General features: G+C 32.9%; 1 protein-coding gene across 1 annotated transcript; it reads right to left on the bottom strand.

Moving 5' to 3' along the window:
• Positions 1-1,601: 1,601 nt before the first annotated feature.
• Positions 1,602-8,360, bottom strand: IAPP (islet amyloid polypeptide). The gene is made up of 2 exons (XM_069106056.1): positions 8,281-8,360; positions 1,602-1,837 (listed from the first exon to the last, which is right to left on the bottom strand). Exons 1-2 carry the CDS (start codon positions 8,358-8,360, stop codon positions 1,648-1,650), a joined length of 270 nt encoding a protein of 89 aa, XP_068962157.1. The 3' UTR covers positions 1,602-1,647.
• Positions 8,361-17,926: the final 9,566 nt, after the last annotated feature.

Genomic DNA, 17,926 nt, shown 5'->3' with positions numbered 1-17,926 from the left:
CCACAGTTAGGGACTGGAATATGGATTATTATCCATAATATTCCCCCATTCCCTGACTTTTGGCTGTGAAAGGGAGGAGAAAGAAATAAAGTAGTATAGTTTGAGAGAAGGGAAGGGTCAAGCCTAAGTTTTTGTTTTGTTTTGTTTTTTTGCTTTTTGGAGGGGGTAAAGCAGGGCAATTGGGGTTGTGACTTGCCCAAGGTCACATGGCTAGTATGTTAAATGTCTCAGGCTGGTTTGAACTCAAGTCCTCCTGACTCCAAGGCTGGTGCTCTATTCACTGTACCTAGCCACCCCAAGCCTAAGTTTTTTTTAAGGGTAGAGAAACAATGTTCAACAATTTAGCATGACAATTATTAAATTATGCACGAATGTATTTATTTCAGTTGCTCTAATTCAGTTCTTATGAGATAGAGAATTAAGAAATAGACCTTTTACACAACTTTTACATAACCACAAAGAAAGAGGAGAAGTCATTATCACAAACTCTGAAAACTTGGTCATCTAAGGCACATTTAACAATGGAAATTTAAGATGTGAATAAGTTGGGTGTCTTGAGAAATGGTACAATTTATTATTATTATTTTTTTAATGGTACAATTTTTAAAGAGCACTTGTCACCTGAAAAAAAAAATTAGTGCACCTCCAAGGACACCTAACTAGTAGCCAGGGCAAGGCCTAGATCCTGGAAGAATCTGATTTAAAGTAAAACTTTTGAATTTTGTGTCACAAATACTGATCACTTCCTTCCCTGAAATAAGTGAGTTTTTCATATTTAACATCCACAAGAAATGTCTAGTCAGTTTAAAAACCTAATAGAAAATAATCCACCACATGTTACATCTTTTCCAGAAAACATGACCTTTTTAGTTGAGGATGTGATGAATAGGAACACAAGCTATTATTCTGACTATCCTGCATGAGGCATTCATACAGGTCTGCTAAAAGCCAACTTACATGCAGTAAGGGATATAAACATTTAACGAATGAAGAGTGTGATATTAATTTACAATAAAGCCCTTATGGGCTCATACTGCTTTTAGATTTTTAAGTAACTGCTTAGAACCAGCAAGGATCAACAAAGAACTTGGTTTAAAAAAAATTAACTGAGGCAGATATGTGATTAATTTTTAAACTAAAATGAATAAAAGCAGCTTTATAATGTTATTCATTTTTTTTAACCAGCATATTTCTTCTTTTCAGATGATTGAGCAATCAAGGAATATGCTTCCAAAAGTACACCAGAGCCTAGTTCTTCCAATTGCTAGCTTCAGAATCAGAGTAGCTCTTAGCTTTTTATAATCTACTGCTTTTCAGATAGCATAAGAGAGTAAGATCTTAATATGGTCCTTTATTTTTAAGTTTCATCTATAAAGGTATAGAAGACTTTAAAAAATATTTTAATAAAGCTGACAGCAATTACATACATATCTGTGTACGTATATATTTCTTTCTATAAAGAAATTTCATATTGAATGCAAATAAGCAGCTACATGTTAGGCTACATATATAAGCAAACTACAAAATAGGAATCATTATAAATAAATACACACAAAAGAAAACAAAACATAGATACATGAAACTACTAAGAACATGGATAAATGAAATATGAAAAGTTCATTAGAATTACAACAGCAACATGACACCCTAATGCAGAAGATAGTTCAGAGGTTGTCCACTTAACATCCCAACTCTATCCCTCTTGCCATATGTGTTAGATCCCACATTGGTAGGAGAGAAAATTGCTCCAATATTGTTGTTGGATTGAACTAGAAAGTCAGCCAGGCGCTGTGTCACACATGTGGCCGTGTTACATTTCCTTTTTTCCAGATGATGACTAACAACATAAAACAGAAGTTAAAAGTTAGAACAAGGGAATCAGGATTTCTGTGTTCAGCTTTCATATTAGTCAGTAACTGGCTAACTACCATATAGGTAGATGGAAGATGAAAGAAAACTATTTAAATAATTGACATTTTTTTTCCCATTTGTAAATGATTTTAGTTCTCACTTAAAAAGTTATATAGCAAGACATCTTGTAGGCATAGACTTTGGAAGGGACATTGTAAAAATATAGCCATTGGTATTCCCCATGTCATTTACTAATCAAAATCACATTTCCCAACACTTTCTCTGTATGTCCATTAAGAATTGGTTCTAAATTTTTTGAAAAGTGACTTTAGCTTGCATTCTTCAAAAAGTTTTTCATTTGAACCTTACTTATAGCTTAAAATAGTCTCTAAAGCAAGTATGAAATGTCAACTTAAAATACAACATGGAATATCAAGTGAATTACTTGACTTTTATAAATTTCTCTGAGATCACTGGATGTAAGACATTAGATAGAAGTGAGAACTCTTGTAAAATCTCATGAGGAATCATATTTCCACCTATTCAAGCACTTTGACTTGTAATTTAGGAGTTATATTACTGTTTGCATAAATATATGAACATTGCTATCATCCTGTCACCTACTTGGCTGTTGAAAAAAAGGTGTAGAGTATGCTTTTAATGGTTTTAATAATACGATTAGGCTAAATGTTATGCCTGAAAGTTTTTTGTATCAGTCATATTAATATTAAACATAATGTCTCAAGTAACCTAGAAGAGCTATAAAATAATATTATAGCTTAGGCACTTAATGCCAACTGTTATAGATTGCTTACTTTGCAGCATAACTTTTGTTTCTCTTTGACTTACATCTCCAAATTAGCTTTTTAAGAATTTGAATATTCTTTTAAATGCTTCTGGAATCGATACAGAAGTAAAAAAACAACTATCACCCTCTCCCCAAAACATAAACTTGATTTCTGTAGGTCAATCACCAGAGTCATTAGAAAGGCAAAAATGGAAATATTTTGACTTTACCATGTCCTTGAAATAAAATGGAGAGTTGAACTATATACTTGTTTCATGTATATGAGCCATCAAGGGACATTTAGACAAAATAAACTGTTTTTCTTTCAGAAGTGATATTTTGTGTCAGTTACCTTTTTTATTCTTTTTTTGTATGGAATGCTAGAATTGGATTCAGGAATAACTGGGTTCAAATTCTGACTCAGGCATTACTAGCTATATGACCCTGTGCAAATCACTTTACCTCTTTGTGACTTAGGCAACTCTCAAAGATTTATTGAGTCAAAGATGGATGGAAATCTCTATTGATAGATGGAGCTCCACCAGTTGACACTGAAAGCTCCCACTGGCCAAAGAAAACTTATTTCTATAAATTACACTCCTTTTGTAGAGATAGCTGGAGTATTTCCATGGATCTAAAGGTTTAAGTTTGAGCTAAAGTATCTTGGCCCATCTTGGTCCTGGGGAACTGAAAAGTAATGTCTTCCTTTTCTCAAGAGACATATAAAGACCACAGATTCAGGATGCCACATGTGGTTGTTCTGTCAGTAGACTTTATTTAGATGTGTTTTGATCACAACTATGCATTAAATGGGGGATTAGGGTTATATGTAGGTATAATCTTTAAGGCTTGGTCTTTGAGAAGGAAACCTAGCCAGGAAATCCTAAATTAAATGAGGTTGGTGACTTTGCACAGCCCTCCCTCATTCAAATCAAAGTCAATTGCAAGTCATGTCATCACCTTCCTGATGTCGTGGTCCTCTTTGAGAAGGAAGGATGAACCACAACCCCACACAGGTATAGTCTTAAGGAGAAATGAATGATGTAAAAATGAAAGGCAAAAATGAAAAGTACCTTATCCTACCTACATCTATCTTTATCTGTCTATATCTATCTCATAGAAACAAGATAATTTGATAGAGCTTATGGTAATTCAGGTGACATGATTTGGAAGTAAACTGAAGTATAGTATAGGTGTGGTTCTGATCAACATAAAGACAAAGTTAACCTAACAGAGCCCCATTTATTTTTTTTCTTTTTTTGCCTTTTGGAGGGCAATTGGGGTTAAGTAACTTACCCAAGGTTACATGGCTAGTTGTGTGTGTGTGTGTGTGTGTGTGTGTGTGTGTGTGTGTGTGTGTGTATGGGTGTTAAGTGTCTGAGGCCAGAACCGATCTTGGGTCTTCCTGACTCTGGGGCTGGCACTTTACTCACTGTGCCACCTAGCCACCCCCAGAGCCCAGTTTCTAATGGACAGTGTCTAAAGTTCTGGCGAAAGGAGGGAGTTCTATCTGTAGTTGGCTATCCTCAACCTCTGGAATGCTTTGCTCTGATATACCGTGTTTCCCCGATAATAAGACCTATCCCAAAAATAAGCCCTCTCCTTACTGTGTAAGATTCCTCTAAAATAAGCCCTCCCCCGAAAATAAGCCCTATTGTGATTGCTACTGTAGTGAAGGTGATCCCCTGCGCTACACGCTACATTACGGTACCCTCTGTATGCCCCGTCTGTCCCCCCCCCCCCTGTGAAACGCACGCTGTGCTCTGAGCTGCATCCAATCAGAGCTGCAGCAGTGAGCGCATCATCCTGTTCTTCCCCAGTGATTTGCTTATTGAATAAAGGTACATTTTTTTGTTCACATTTACCTGTTTACTAAAATTGCTGTCAATGTTCATAAAAATAAGCCCTCCCCTGAAAATAAGCCCTCTGGTGTTTTTCTGTCCAAAAAAAATAAACACGGTATGACCTTTCATCTAATCTTGCCAGAACCAGACCTTTACCTCACTTCCAGGACATTTCCAGACCATGCTGCCATGTGTATTCCTCAATGTCTTTATTGCTCTCCTCTATATGTTGTCTTTCCCCATTAGAATGTAAATTCCTTAAGATCAGGAATAATCTGATTTACTGAATTTGAATCTCCAACATTTAGTACAATGTCTGGTATATAGTAAGTGTTGAATAAATGATATATCATTCATTCATTTACCTTGACCATTATAAAGCATATAACTTAGACTCTATCTTATTGCTTAATTTACTTTCTAATACTGGTCATATTATGAATATAATTCCCTATTTCACTTTTCTGGTGTAGAGATAGCGATAGTATAGCTTTGTTTCTGAGGACTAAAACCTTAGAAAAGAATTTTAAATTCTGAGGCCACTAAAACCTTCCCTTGTAGCAGAAACAAGCTTATCTTCTATCCTGAGACTTGGGGGTAAGGGCAATTTGTTATAAATACTTTGAACAGGCAATTTTAAAAGCATCTGAGATAGCTGCAGATTAAATGACTATTAGAAAATTTCAAAATGAGATGTGCCCTGAGACAATGGTCTCTAGGAGGAAAAGAAATCAATTTTATAGGTAAAATATCTAAGAGACATTGGCCAAATGGGGAAATGGATAAAAAAGCTATTTCTTTAAAAATAATCTAACTTTATTTAGGAATATCAACTTGAGAATAAATCAATTATCAAGATTTTATTGTGCTTACTATTTTCCAGGCATAATGGTAGATGCTGTGAATATAAAGATAAAAACAAAATAGTCTTTGCCCCTTGGGAACTAATATTCCATTGAGAAAGAAGGAAGGTAAGCTGTTTATTTTCAACTTATCAAAACCAAAGTCATATTTAACAAAAGATAGAATTAACTTTAAGAAGAAACAATATGGTTTGTTAAGCATTGGTTCCTTGATAGTAGAACTGTCTTGCCTGTGAAGACATTTAGTTGAACATATAGTTTCAGTTTCAGTAAAGTGAGCAAACAACTCACTACCATGACATGAAGATGGTCAAGAAATCCTACTAGAGTTCATTGCACCACCATTTTTTAATATCTAAAGTTGTAGATCAACTAGACCTGTCTATTTGTCTATCTGGCTACCCACTAATGGTGAACTATCACTGGAACATATGAATTTAGGTTATAAGGTGTAAGTGACTTGAAAGAAAAAAAATCCTCTTGGATATTTTAATCTGAAATACTTACGAGCATCTAACTATAAAGATCTCTAAAATCTCTCCATCCCAAAGGTTGAGTCCATTTTTTTTTTGCTGTAGTACTCTTTTTATCTTCAATGTGTCCTAACCAAGGATAAGTACAATTAAAATATATTATTTTATGTGCTGAGGTTAAGTAGCTAGAATATGGACGAAGGCATGCATAGAAAGGTCATGAACTACTTTGTCACCCCCAAAGTTTTAATCGAACCACTTGCGAGTTGTTTGAAGATTGAAATAAAGCAGTAAAAAAAAAAAACCCACACTGAGTCATAAAATATCAAGACTGGAAGGGCTTTAGAAATTTTCTAGTCCAAACTCTCATTTTATAGATAAAGACTGTGAAACTCACAAGAAGTTAAATAAATCACTCAAGGTGATATTGTTAAATAGCAGACTTGGGACTTGAAATCAAGTCTTCTATTTCACAAACTGGTGTAAGTTATAGATTGGGCAAATACACAGTGCAAGTCCTTGCCCCTTATATGCCTCAAATGTGGCTTATTTTCATGTCCTTATAGCTATACAACACAAATGGCCTAAATTATAAATTTTAAAGAATGAAAAAATTAAAAAATGAAAATGATTGATTTTTTGAAAGAAGTCTGATGACTTGCTATTGGGTTTGACTTTTAAAAAGTTGACTGGTATTTATATTGTTTGTCTAGGCTTTAAATAAAATCTTGTTGCACAACAACAACAACAAAAAAACCAGTATGATTCAATCCTTGTCCTTTAATCAGAGCAGTGTGGTTTCAACTATCTTAGTTAAAAGAAAAATTCTAGAACTTAAAAAAAAAAACAAAACCTAAGTATAGGTGGCAATTTAAAGTGGAGATTGTGAAATTAGTATCCAAATTATTTGAGGACAATAAATTCTAGTGATAGGTAACCATCCCATCTCCAAGCGAGAGCTATATAATAACAGGCAAAGCTATGTAGAGACATGTTTCATAAATGTTCTCAGTAAATGTCTACTTTCTAATAAAATAAATGATTCAAGATATAGACAAAAATACTAGATAATACTGCTAATTTTCCTGTCATCATGCCACTGTGTTGCCAGCTTAAGAGAAATTTCATGTCAGTTTTAGAGTTATTTTTATCTGGGAAAAAAATTGAGAACTAGTCATAGTTCTGAATGCACCCTGTAAAACAGGTAAATTACAACATGACAAGTGAATATGTCGATTCCTTCTGCCTGATATACCATATAAGTGATGTGGAAATGTTTATATGTATTGGAAAAAAAGGAAGTGCTACTTCTATAGTGCTATGTAGCAAGGGTTATATTATCAAATCACTGAATTCTTTACAAAAGTGAATTTGATTGTTCCCTATTTTGTAAAGTGAGTTAAGCCCAGCTCTTTAGAATTATATAAAGGCAAAGTAAATTTAAACCCAAACAGATATTCTTGATGTTATTTTATGACATCTTGTCTCTGTGGGTCTGTGGTATAAAGGGAGAATTATATTTTTCAAATTAAAAAAAATAACCCTCTTTGGAAAAAAAAAACATAATTAGCATCTGTCTTTTGGACTTGAGGCTTAGTATGGCAAATAATATTTAACTAATAACATATCTTTAAAAATATGTGTCATGTCATGGAATTATACTTGTATGCATAATTTAGAGTTAGTCCTTAACTACATAGTGTTCTAGCCAACTCTCTATGACTCTAAGTTGCAGAGAGGGTGCCAACCCCCTTTTGGTAGAGGAAATTTCCTCATTAGGGAGTTTCTATATCGGTGAAATAACAAATCTAATTCCTATTTTCAAGGAGTGTTGAAGTGAATTTTGATATTAAAGACTAATAATATAGATTAATTTTTGATACAAGTGAAATTAACCTCCTTCCCAAACATAACTCATCTGGTACCAACAGCTAGCTTTCTAAATTTTCTTTACAAATTTAATTGCTTAAAAATGTAACTTGTCTCTTGGACATGTATATACATTTTTCTTCCCAAGACTAGATTTAAATGTTTTGACAGTTACCCAAATCCCTTCAACTTAACTTAACAAGTAAAAGATCTGATACAAAATATGTGTAATATTTAGCTATTCCCCAGTTAAAAATTTATCCATCTCAGGGCTTTGCTTTTTGAATCAGTAACATAAGAGAAGTTAAAGGAATACCTTTTGGTTTTTCCTGCTTCTTGTTCAGGCACTGTTCCACTAAGCTCCAACAGTGTATTTCTTGACAGAATTGGGAAAATCCATTCCTGTCTGTCAGAAGTTCCATCCGAGAGATCACCAGCCACTGACATTAGTCTTTAAAGAACACAGAATACAAAGCACATTTGAACAGCTTTTGGTACTGTTCTTAGGCAAGATTTATCATTCATAACTCAATGGCAGTATTATATAATGAATATCTCAAGCTTTAAAAAATAAGTACTAGAAAGTTACTAACCTATCAATAGGTGTAGCCTCCAGATAGCTTAAAGCAACAGAGAGCACAATTAGGACAACTGGCAGCTTTGGATTGTACATTGCTTCTTCCTATATCTTCTGGAAAGAATGATTTAGAACATAAATTAAGTATTTTTTGCAGCTCTGATCACAGTGACATCCCAAATCACAAGCTGTCTTTAAAAAAACAATCAAACTTTATAGTTAAGAAGAGCCATAATCCCAATTGCTATATTCCTTCAATTCATGAAATTAATTTTTGTTCTTATCTCTCCTCTTTGCTTTTCCAAAATATCTTTGAGCATTTGAAATTGTGGTTCATCTTCCTTTTAGTTTTCCTATGAATAAATGACAAAAGTACCACCCTATCTGTACAATTGCCCCCAAAAGTACATGCTTTAAATATAAAAAACAGAAAACTCTTTACCTTTTACTGCTTAAGGGACTGAAGAAATCAGAAAAGCTATTATTTATTTATTTTTGCTGGCAAGAAAGGTACACAAAATAATTCCAAGCTTGCATCCACTTCTGGAGTAATCCCCTCACCCCTTTGCTAGCTAGTAATACTGCTTTTATATACCCTTCACACCTTTCTCAGCTCTGACATCAGGCAGCACAGAGAGACTCTGTCATTAATTTCCATCCCTATAGATAGAATGTGCCTCATAGAGAGCAGAGGAAAAAGGGTCATTATTACATTAACACATCAGTAAATATTAACATAGCAGATACAGGGTGTTTTGTGCAGGTAATATTGTGTCATACACATAAAAAGCTTTTCATTTTACATCTTTGTAAAACAGTAGACTAATTTCTTGTAGGAATTTTCAAGGATTCAATGAGGTATCATATCATTGGTATGGAAATAATGAATTAGTGAAATATTAACACAAGCAACTTAAGCCCAACTTCACTACCCAAAAACATTCTGCCTAAAGACCAAAGTGAAGACAGAACAGAGTAGTGGGAAATCATGAAAATATAAGTCAAATAAAAAGACCAAGTCTCCCAGGGAAGAGATTAAAACAAAAGTGGACAACTGTTAAAATGTAAATAAAATAAAGAAAAATTTTTCTGTGTAACTATAAAAATCATTTATAGTTCTCCCAATGACTATTTACAGTGATTTATAAAAGAACAGTAAATGTTTAGAAAGTGAAAGTATTTCCAGGTTGTTACCTCTGTCCACATTTAAATACATGGACATGTATGTATATAACATACATAAATTATATACCATATATATATATGAAACAGATAGTAGAAACCATTCTTACTTAAATTTCTTTTCTAAAAGTAATATTTCTCTTTAAATTTGTAATTATTGTATCATGTACCTTGTATATTTTACAATAAATGTTATTTTTATTTTGTGTTAAAATTATGAATAGTTAAAAATATGTTTTAATTTTTTAAAATGTGGGCAGTTAATAGTCAAGACTGTTAGATTACCAACATAATTGCTTTCCCTAAACCTAACTCTAAAACTTCAGAAAACAGGAATTTAATCTGAATATAAGGTAGTTAATTAAATAAATTAATTAAATACTTAGAGCTTTCATTCAGCATCCATACATTTAGCCCACTCTCTGTAATGGGTATGGCAAATACAGACAAGTTCTCAGGTTTCCAGGTGTAGGAATTCCACATGGATGTGATTTGACCCGAATCTCTTTTCCCTAAACATATATATGTACATATACGTGTGCATACACGCACACATGTGTATATGTATATGTGCATGTATATGTGCACGTGTACATATATACGTGCATGTATACATACACACATTTATTCCTTTTACCAATGGAAAAAAAACCCCAGTCCCTACCTATTGTTTTTCAGGCAATACTTAAATGCATGCACAATTAATTGTGTGCATATAATTCTGTATATATAATATATAGGTATATAAATCTGTGCATAGTATCCATGTTATATGTATACATGCATACATTCAAATATAGATGTATATGTAGAATAATTATGGTGTGAATTCTGAGTAGAAATTCTAGATATATACATATGCACACATTCATATACATACTATTATACATAGACATGTATATATACATATCATATATATATATACATGTATTTGCTTTCTTATCCATTATCCTGCTCTCATCTCTACCCCCCCTATTTTATTGTCTTAAGCCATTTACCTTCAAAGTTATGATTATTAGGCTTCTGTTTTCCAATTTCTGCCTAAATATTAGGAATTTTATTAAAGAGGGGGTTGGAAAGTTTGTGACTTTACCCATAACTTTTCTCCTAAGAGACTGTGATTACAAGAAAGTTGAAAAAACATTTTCATAAAAATTCAGTGTAGCTAGGATAAGAAATGCAGCTGTTTGTTGATTAAGTTAAAAAAAATCTGTCAAGTATGTCTGATAAAAAAATGGATGCCCAATGGATGGTTGAACACAAAGCTATGAGAACAAAGGTCATTCTCCAATGAATAAGAGGTCAAAGGATATGAATAAATAGTTCTTAAAAGAAGAATCTTAAACTCTTTACAATCATATGAACCATTGCTTCAAATCACAAACAAAAATGCAAATCAAACAACTGAGATTTCATCTTCCTTTTTTTTAAACAATCAGATTGATATGTTGTTTTGTTGATTTCTAGACTTTAGAAAGTGATGAAGAAAATGTTAATCATTCAGATTAAATTTAAAAGTATGTCATTTATACAATTTTTTACTAGCCTGCCTATGCTTTAATCTCAGGTCTTTTGTTCAATTATAAAAAGTTAACCATTTTATCCACTTTCAGGATAATCCACTGTATATTAAACATTAAGGAACAACTTCAATTTATCCTTTGGATTGATTCTATCTGAATTTCATCCAAAGTAAAGAGGTAAATAATGAAATAATAAAAATGATCATAACAATATTTTCCACTATTTGTCCTTTCTTCACAGTCCTGGGATATTTAGAGTTAGTATTATTATGTCCATTTTAAAGCTGAAGAAACTGAGGCTCAGAGAGTTTAACGTAGTCACTCATGGTCATTATGTGTGCCTGAGGCTATCATGCTGTTTCTCTCTATTATTGATGATGTGTAGAAAAATAGGGAGAAATCTACTTTACCTTAAGAAATGAGGATATTCATTTACTTTGAACCTCCATAATTATAGACAAGAAAATGAAAATTCACCTTCCATCTAGAAAGCTAAAAAAGATCACAAAAGATGGAAATATTCAATACTAAAGGGTATTTGAGAAGAAAGACACACTGATATACTGCTGGTTAAGCTGTGAACTACTCCAAATATTCTAGAAAGAAATTTGGAGTTATGTTTTTAAGTAAATGATTAGACTACACATATTTTTTTGATCCACAGATACTACTGAAATATCACCTCATGGAGATAAAAGCCAGAAAAGAATGCCATATAAATTAAAATATTTTTAGCAGTTGTTGGAGGTAATTCTAAAACCAGAACCCTCTTAGTTCCAGTTCTTTGCTTTGTCTCTTCCTCATTTAGATATAAAAAACCACATTTGTTTCACAGAAGGAATTTGTGAGCATCATTTCTTTGCTTATTTGTGCAAATAGCTTATATAACTGGAATTACTTGTTCGTTCACTGTTTGATTTAATTCTTTTGTGCAACTGTGTGGTCCTGGATTTAACATTTTTTTCAAGAGATCATTTGTGGCTTGTACAATTTTTATTTCTTAGAAATAGTTATTTAAAAATTCTGTTCCTTATTCCGTTAATCTACTTTTTATTTTTGCACATATTTATAAATTCTGTTTAAATATTTAGTTTTGTTGTCATATAATTGGACGAATATAATTTCATTTATTTCTTCATTTGTTGAGATTTCTTATTTTTCATTTTTAATTCTGGCAAATAAGTTCTCCCATCTTTGAAAATGAGTCTAACTAATCAGTTATTCCCCATATCCCCCCAAAACCCACTTTTCCTTTCATTTATCAATTCATATTTACATTTAATTTTGTTAATTTCTTCTTTGATTTTCATGATTTCTCTTTTGGGGTTGAGTTGAATTTTAAATATTTGCTGGTTTTCTGAGTTTTTAAAATTTGCACGCACAATTAATACATTATTTCTCTTTTTTGTTGATGCACATATTTAGTGACATGAAATTTTCATTCAGGAGTTCTTTGACTTTAACCCATATATTTTGGTATGCTCCCTCACTATTGCCATTTCATTTGATGAAATATTTTATTATTTCCATGATTTGTCATCTGATCCATGAATTCTTTAGGGATTGAGTTATTAGTCTTGAATGATTTTTCATCCTTTCTCCAAAAGCCTTTTATCAAAGATAATTTTGTTGCTTTGTGATCATTAAAGGATATGTTTAATATTTTTGCTTTTTCTGCTTTGGTTTGTGAGGTTTTTATGCCCTGATAAATTTGGTAATTACACCCTAGTAAAATTTTGTAAAGGTGCACTATACAACTGAGATATATGTACATCCCTTTCTGCTATCATTTAACAATTGCCAGATAGATATCTAACTTTCCTAAAAAGTCTATCCACATATTTGATTGCATTAAAAATTTTTTTTTGGTTAGATTTGTTTAGGTCTGAGCAGAGGTAAATTGAGATGACCAGGTATTCTGGTTTTCTATTTCTTCCTGTACAACAGTTAACCTTTTCTTTAAGTGTTAGTTGTTAATGTTAATTCACTCTCCACAGTGCCTTTATGTATAATGTAGTTTCCCTGTTTATCTCTTTTAATCACCTAATTTTACTGTTATGTGAGATCATAATTACTACAGCTTTTTTGAGTTTATCTAAAAAATAAGTAATTTTTGATAGAGTCCTTTATTTTTACTCTGTATGAATATTTTTAGTTTGTGTTGTTTGAAAAGATGAAATTGTTTGATTATGCTATTTAATACATTCTGCTATCTTTCTCCATTTTATGGATTATGAATTCATTCTATTTGCATTCACAATTTTGATTGTTAATTGCATGTTTCTTTTAATTGTATCCAATTTTTCTTCTCTAACCCTTGCCCAAATCTGCCTGTATTCAAAGAAGAGAATAGTATTGGGAGAGGAGTGTGTTCAACATGAGTGATCTTTAAGTCATCTGTTTCTATTACACTATTCCTCCTTTCCCCCTTGTACCAAGTGCCTAATCATTGATTTTCTTTCTTTCCTTTTTCCTTTTCTTTCTTTCCTTTTATTCACCATCCCTTCATGCTCTGATCTCCAAAGATGAAGTTTTTGCTTATGACTAATCTCTCTTTGAATATGCCCTCCGTCTTTATCTTCTTTTCCTTTTCCTCTGACTCCATCAGATTTCCTGTTGAATTTAATGAATTTCTTCACCAAATTCCATGTTGTATTGTATGTGTTCAATTCTCCTTTGTCTGGTTTAGATGAAATTGAGGTTCATGAGCAGTCTATTTCACCATCACTTCCTCCATGTCTTATAATTGTCTTCTTCTGTATGCTTATATATAAGACAATCAATTCCATTCCCTTCCTCTCTCTATTATTTTATTCCTTTTTCATTCTGTAACAGCCTCTGGCAAAGTGCTGGCTAGATGCAAAACCTCCTGAGATGTATAGTTCGTCTTGGTTTTGGAGAAGAAAAAGTTAAAAAATATCAATTCTATGATAAGGGGTGGTAGTGGGTGAAGAAAACCAAGAAGTGGGTTTTTGTTGTTGTTTTTCCACTTAAGACAAAGGCAAGGCTCTGGGAAGGGTCAGCTCTTGAAAAGAAGGAAGAGGTAACACTCATCCCAAGGCAGCTTTAGGATGCCAGAGAAGCTACTGATGCTGACCACATCTGCATTTTCCTTCTGTAAGACCATGAGAAAAGACCTTATCTTAATGGACAAGGAAGAAGGTATATGTATGTGTATGAATTTGTGTTTGCGTGTGTGTGACTGCATGTATATTTCATCTTGGGTGCTAATTAGCCCAGGAGCTCTGAGGGGAACAAGTTCCCTGAGAGAAATGATGGGTAGATCCTATCCTGCCCCAGTCTTACTACTGTTGTGTTTTCCTAAATCTATTCTTATACTTTTGTCAAATTTAATATTATTTCTCATAAACACGCATGATCAACCATGTCCTTATGTTGCCATGTGTCCCTCTGTGGCAGGAAGGCACAATGGGAGGGAATATTCCTAGCACTGGGCTGGGGGATCTCCACCCTCAGCCCATTGCTAGAGAATTTTACTTTCTAACTGGGGGCATAAGCACAAGCTACATATCTCATAATTAATCTTCTCAGGGCAGACTCACCATGAATTTGGGCCATACTGTATAAATCTATCTCATAAATTCTAGTCAAGGTTATACTTTCCTTTTTTCTGTCAGGATCATCAGAACATAATATAATTACTGGATTCTCTGCCTTAATTCTTCTATGACCTGTGATGGCATTTGTGTACTGAAGGGAGCATTTCTTTTCATTATTACAACATCATATTTCATCATCATTTATCATCATATCTCAGTTGCTCAAATATATTTTTCTTGCTGTGTTTCTTGTGACTGCTATGTTTGTATTTCCAAGTGTAGATACTTTGTCTGATCTCTTTATTAGGCATGATTAAAAATCTATTTTATGAAGGTCCATTTTTTTTGTCACTGTAAGATTATATTCAAGTTTGCTGGATGTTACTCTTTGGTGGCAAACCTTTATCTTTTGCCTTTTAAAATAATGTATTCCAAACCTCTTTTATAGTGGTAGCTGCCAGATTTTATGTGATTGTAATTATGATCATGAATTTAGGTGGTTTTCTACCCCTCCCTTGCCTTGGGGCTTCCTTAAACAGAATCATGGGTAGTCTTTTATTCCCTCAAGATCTCCTTAGTTGGAGTGTTACTTCTTCTGACTCTTCTTGAGTTTTCATGGACCTCACCATGGGGGTTTCTGACGTGAAACTGTTCTCTCTGTCTCTCTTTGTGTTTTTCTATGTCTGTCTCTTTGTCTCTGTCTCTGTCTTTCTCTGTCTGCCTGTCTGTTTCAGTCTCTTTCAGTCTCTGTCTCTCTCTGTGTCTGTGTTTGTGTCTGTGTCTGTGTCTCTGTTTCTGTCTTTTCTCTGTCAGGGCACTGGGTGATCCCTGTACTCCCTGAGAGGCATCCTTTTTTGTGACACTGTGAAAGTTTTTGGTATTTACCTGTGCAATCCATGTTCAGATAAAATAATTCCATAGTTTCTCTTGAGTTCTTTTTGTTATAATTCAGTCTGATATTCTTTTTATATCATTGCTGAAGTAAAAGTAGGAGAGTTAGGCTTTCATATCACCTATCTAGCTCTCTAAAGTCTCCTTTCTATGAATCCTTAAATTCTTAATTCTATTAAATTCTTCAAAGACTTTTTATATTTTAGTATTTAATTGGGGATTTTAATTTTTTTCTTTTTCTAGTTTTTTTTTTTAGTTGAGTGCCCAACTCATTGATAAGAGCAAAAGACCTCCTCCCTCCCCAAGTAGCCAGACTACATTGTGTACATCAAAAAGATCTATGCTGTAGGGAAAACAATTGTAAGGATCTTGAAGGATTGATTTACCATTTATCTTGAAGAGAAGATAAAAAAATGTGAGGAGAAAAATAAGACTTTATTGATACCAAAAAAGGGGGAGTAAGGAATCAAGAGAATATCAACTATTTTGGAGAATATCAATTAATTATATGCTTGCTTTCACTTCTATATACAATTTTTTTTGAGAATTATCTATATGTGCATTAAAAATAGTCTTGATAAAGATATTTTTAGTAAGGAATAGACAGGCTTCTATAAGTAATACTACAAAATAGACTGAGTCTTTATTATCATACAATTGCCTGAAAGATGTAGAAGATACTATGCTTAGTGTTTGTTGACCATTTAAAAATAACTTTTGATTTGATAGAACAAAATGCAGCTTTAGTCTTCCAACAAAATTTTTCCTATTCATACATCAAAATTATTTGATATTTCACTAAAAACAGAATAATAGAAATGATCTTGTTTAATGAGTTGGACCTGGCATTAAACAAAAGAAATAGAATGGAATGGATTGCCTTTGGGAAATTTCAAAGTGCTCTAATGAAATCCCTCTTCTTCCAGGAACAAAGCTCCATCCAGTTAACACCAATATCCCACTAATGTTTTCATATCACGTGAAAAACATAGTTTTGAGGAATTAAAAACTTATCAATCACATAAAAGGAAAAAGAAGAGTTTGTGGCACATAGGAGTAGGCTGCAACATATAGCAAACAAGGAACTTTGAAGAGGAGTCAGAGTAAAGGAAATTATCAGGGAAATGTATAAAAAAAGATGAATTTACAAATTATATCTCAAGGACAAGGGATAATGGGTAGGTAGCTTGCAAGTTTAAAACAAAATGAGGAAAACTCCTAGCACGTGGAAGGATTCTTTTGTGGCATACTCATGGGAGGACCTGAGCAAAAATCCAAAAGAACAAGAAAATAATTTTAATAACCAGAAGGTGCCCATAATTTAGATAGGTAAATGAAGTACTTGGTGTTGAGTTTGATTTTTAAAAATATAACATTAATTTAAATGTTTTTGAGTTCCACATTCTCTTTCTTTCTCTAACCCTCCTGTACCCATTGAGAAGGCAAGTAATATGATACCAATTGTACATATGAAATCATACAAAATGTATTTTCATATTACTTATGTTGAAAAAAGCAAGAAAAATAAAGTAAAATAAATGTTTCAATTTGCACCCAGAGTTCTTTCTTTGGAGGTAGATAGTAATTTTTTTTTTTATCATGAGTCTGTTGGAATTGTCTTGGACCATTCTACTGTTCAGGTAGTTAAGTCTTTCCAGTTGATCATCATTACAATATTGCTGTTACTATGCACAATGTTATCCTGGTTCTGCTCACTTAACTTTTCCTCAATTCATATAAGTCTTGTTTTTTCTGAAACCATACTGCTCATCATTTCTTCTACTACAAAAGTATTTCATCATAATCATGCACAACTTGTTCAGTCATTCCTTAATTGATCAGCGTCTCTTCAATTTCAAATTCTTTGCCACTACAAAAAGAGCTGCTACAAATATTTTTTGTATATATAGGCCTCCCCCCACTTTTTGCACATCTTTGGGACATAAACCTAATAGTGGTATTGCTGGGTCAAAGGGTATGTACAGTTTTATAGCTCTTTGCAGAAAATTTTAAATTATTCTCCAGAATGGTTGGACCATTTCACAATTTCTCCAACAATGCATTGACATACTTATTTTTTCATATCCCTTCCAGCATTTGTCATTTTCCTTTTCTGCAATGTTAGTCAATCTTATAGGGGTGAGGTGGTACCCTAACGTTGTTTTAATTCTCATTGCTCTAATTATTAGTGATTTAGAGTATTTTTTCATATAACTATTGATAGTTTTGCTTTCTTCTTCTGAGAACTGCCTGTTCATTTTGACCATTTATAAAATAGGAAATATCTCCTTTAAAAGAAATATAAATTTAGCTCAGCATTTGAGAAATGAGACCCTTATCAGAGAAACTTTCTGTAAAAAATTTCCTTGTAGTTTCCAGATTTATTTATAATATTGGCTGTGTTAATTTAGTTTGTGCAAACCCTTTTTAATCTCATATAATCAAAATTATTCATTTTAGCTGTCATGACCCCCTTTATCTTTTGTTTGATCATAAACTCTTCTTT

Source organism: Petaurus breviceps, unplaced genomic scaffold (genome assembly GCF_028583685.1).
Source record: "Petaurus breviceps papuanus isolate PSGF00001 unplaced genomic scaffold, PetGlider_PUasm1.0 78, whole genome shotgun sequence".
NCBI lineage: Eukaryota > Metazoa > Chordata > Mammalia > Diprotodontia > Petauridae > Petaurus > Petaurus breviceps.
This window is presented reverse-complemented; position numbering and strand designations above follow the sequence as displayed.

Coding starts and splice junctions, on each gene's coding strand:
- IAPP (XM_069106056.1), bottom strand. CDS start 8,360: ATGTACAATCCAAAGCTGCCAGTTGTCCTAATTGTGCTCTCTGTTGCT. Junction 1,838..8,280: donor GAGGCTACACCTATTGATAG/GTTAGTAACTTT, acceptor TTATGTTGTTAG/TCATCATCTGGAAAAAAGGA.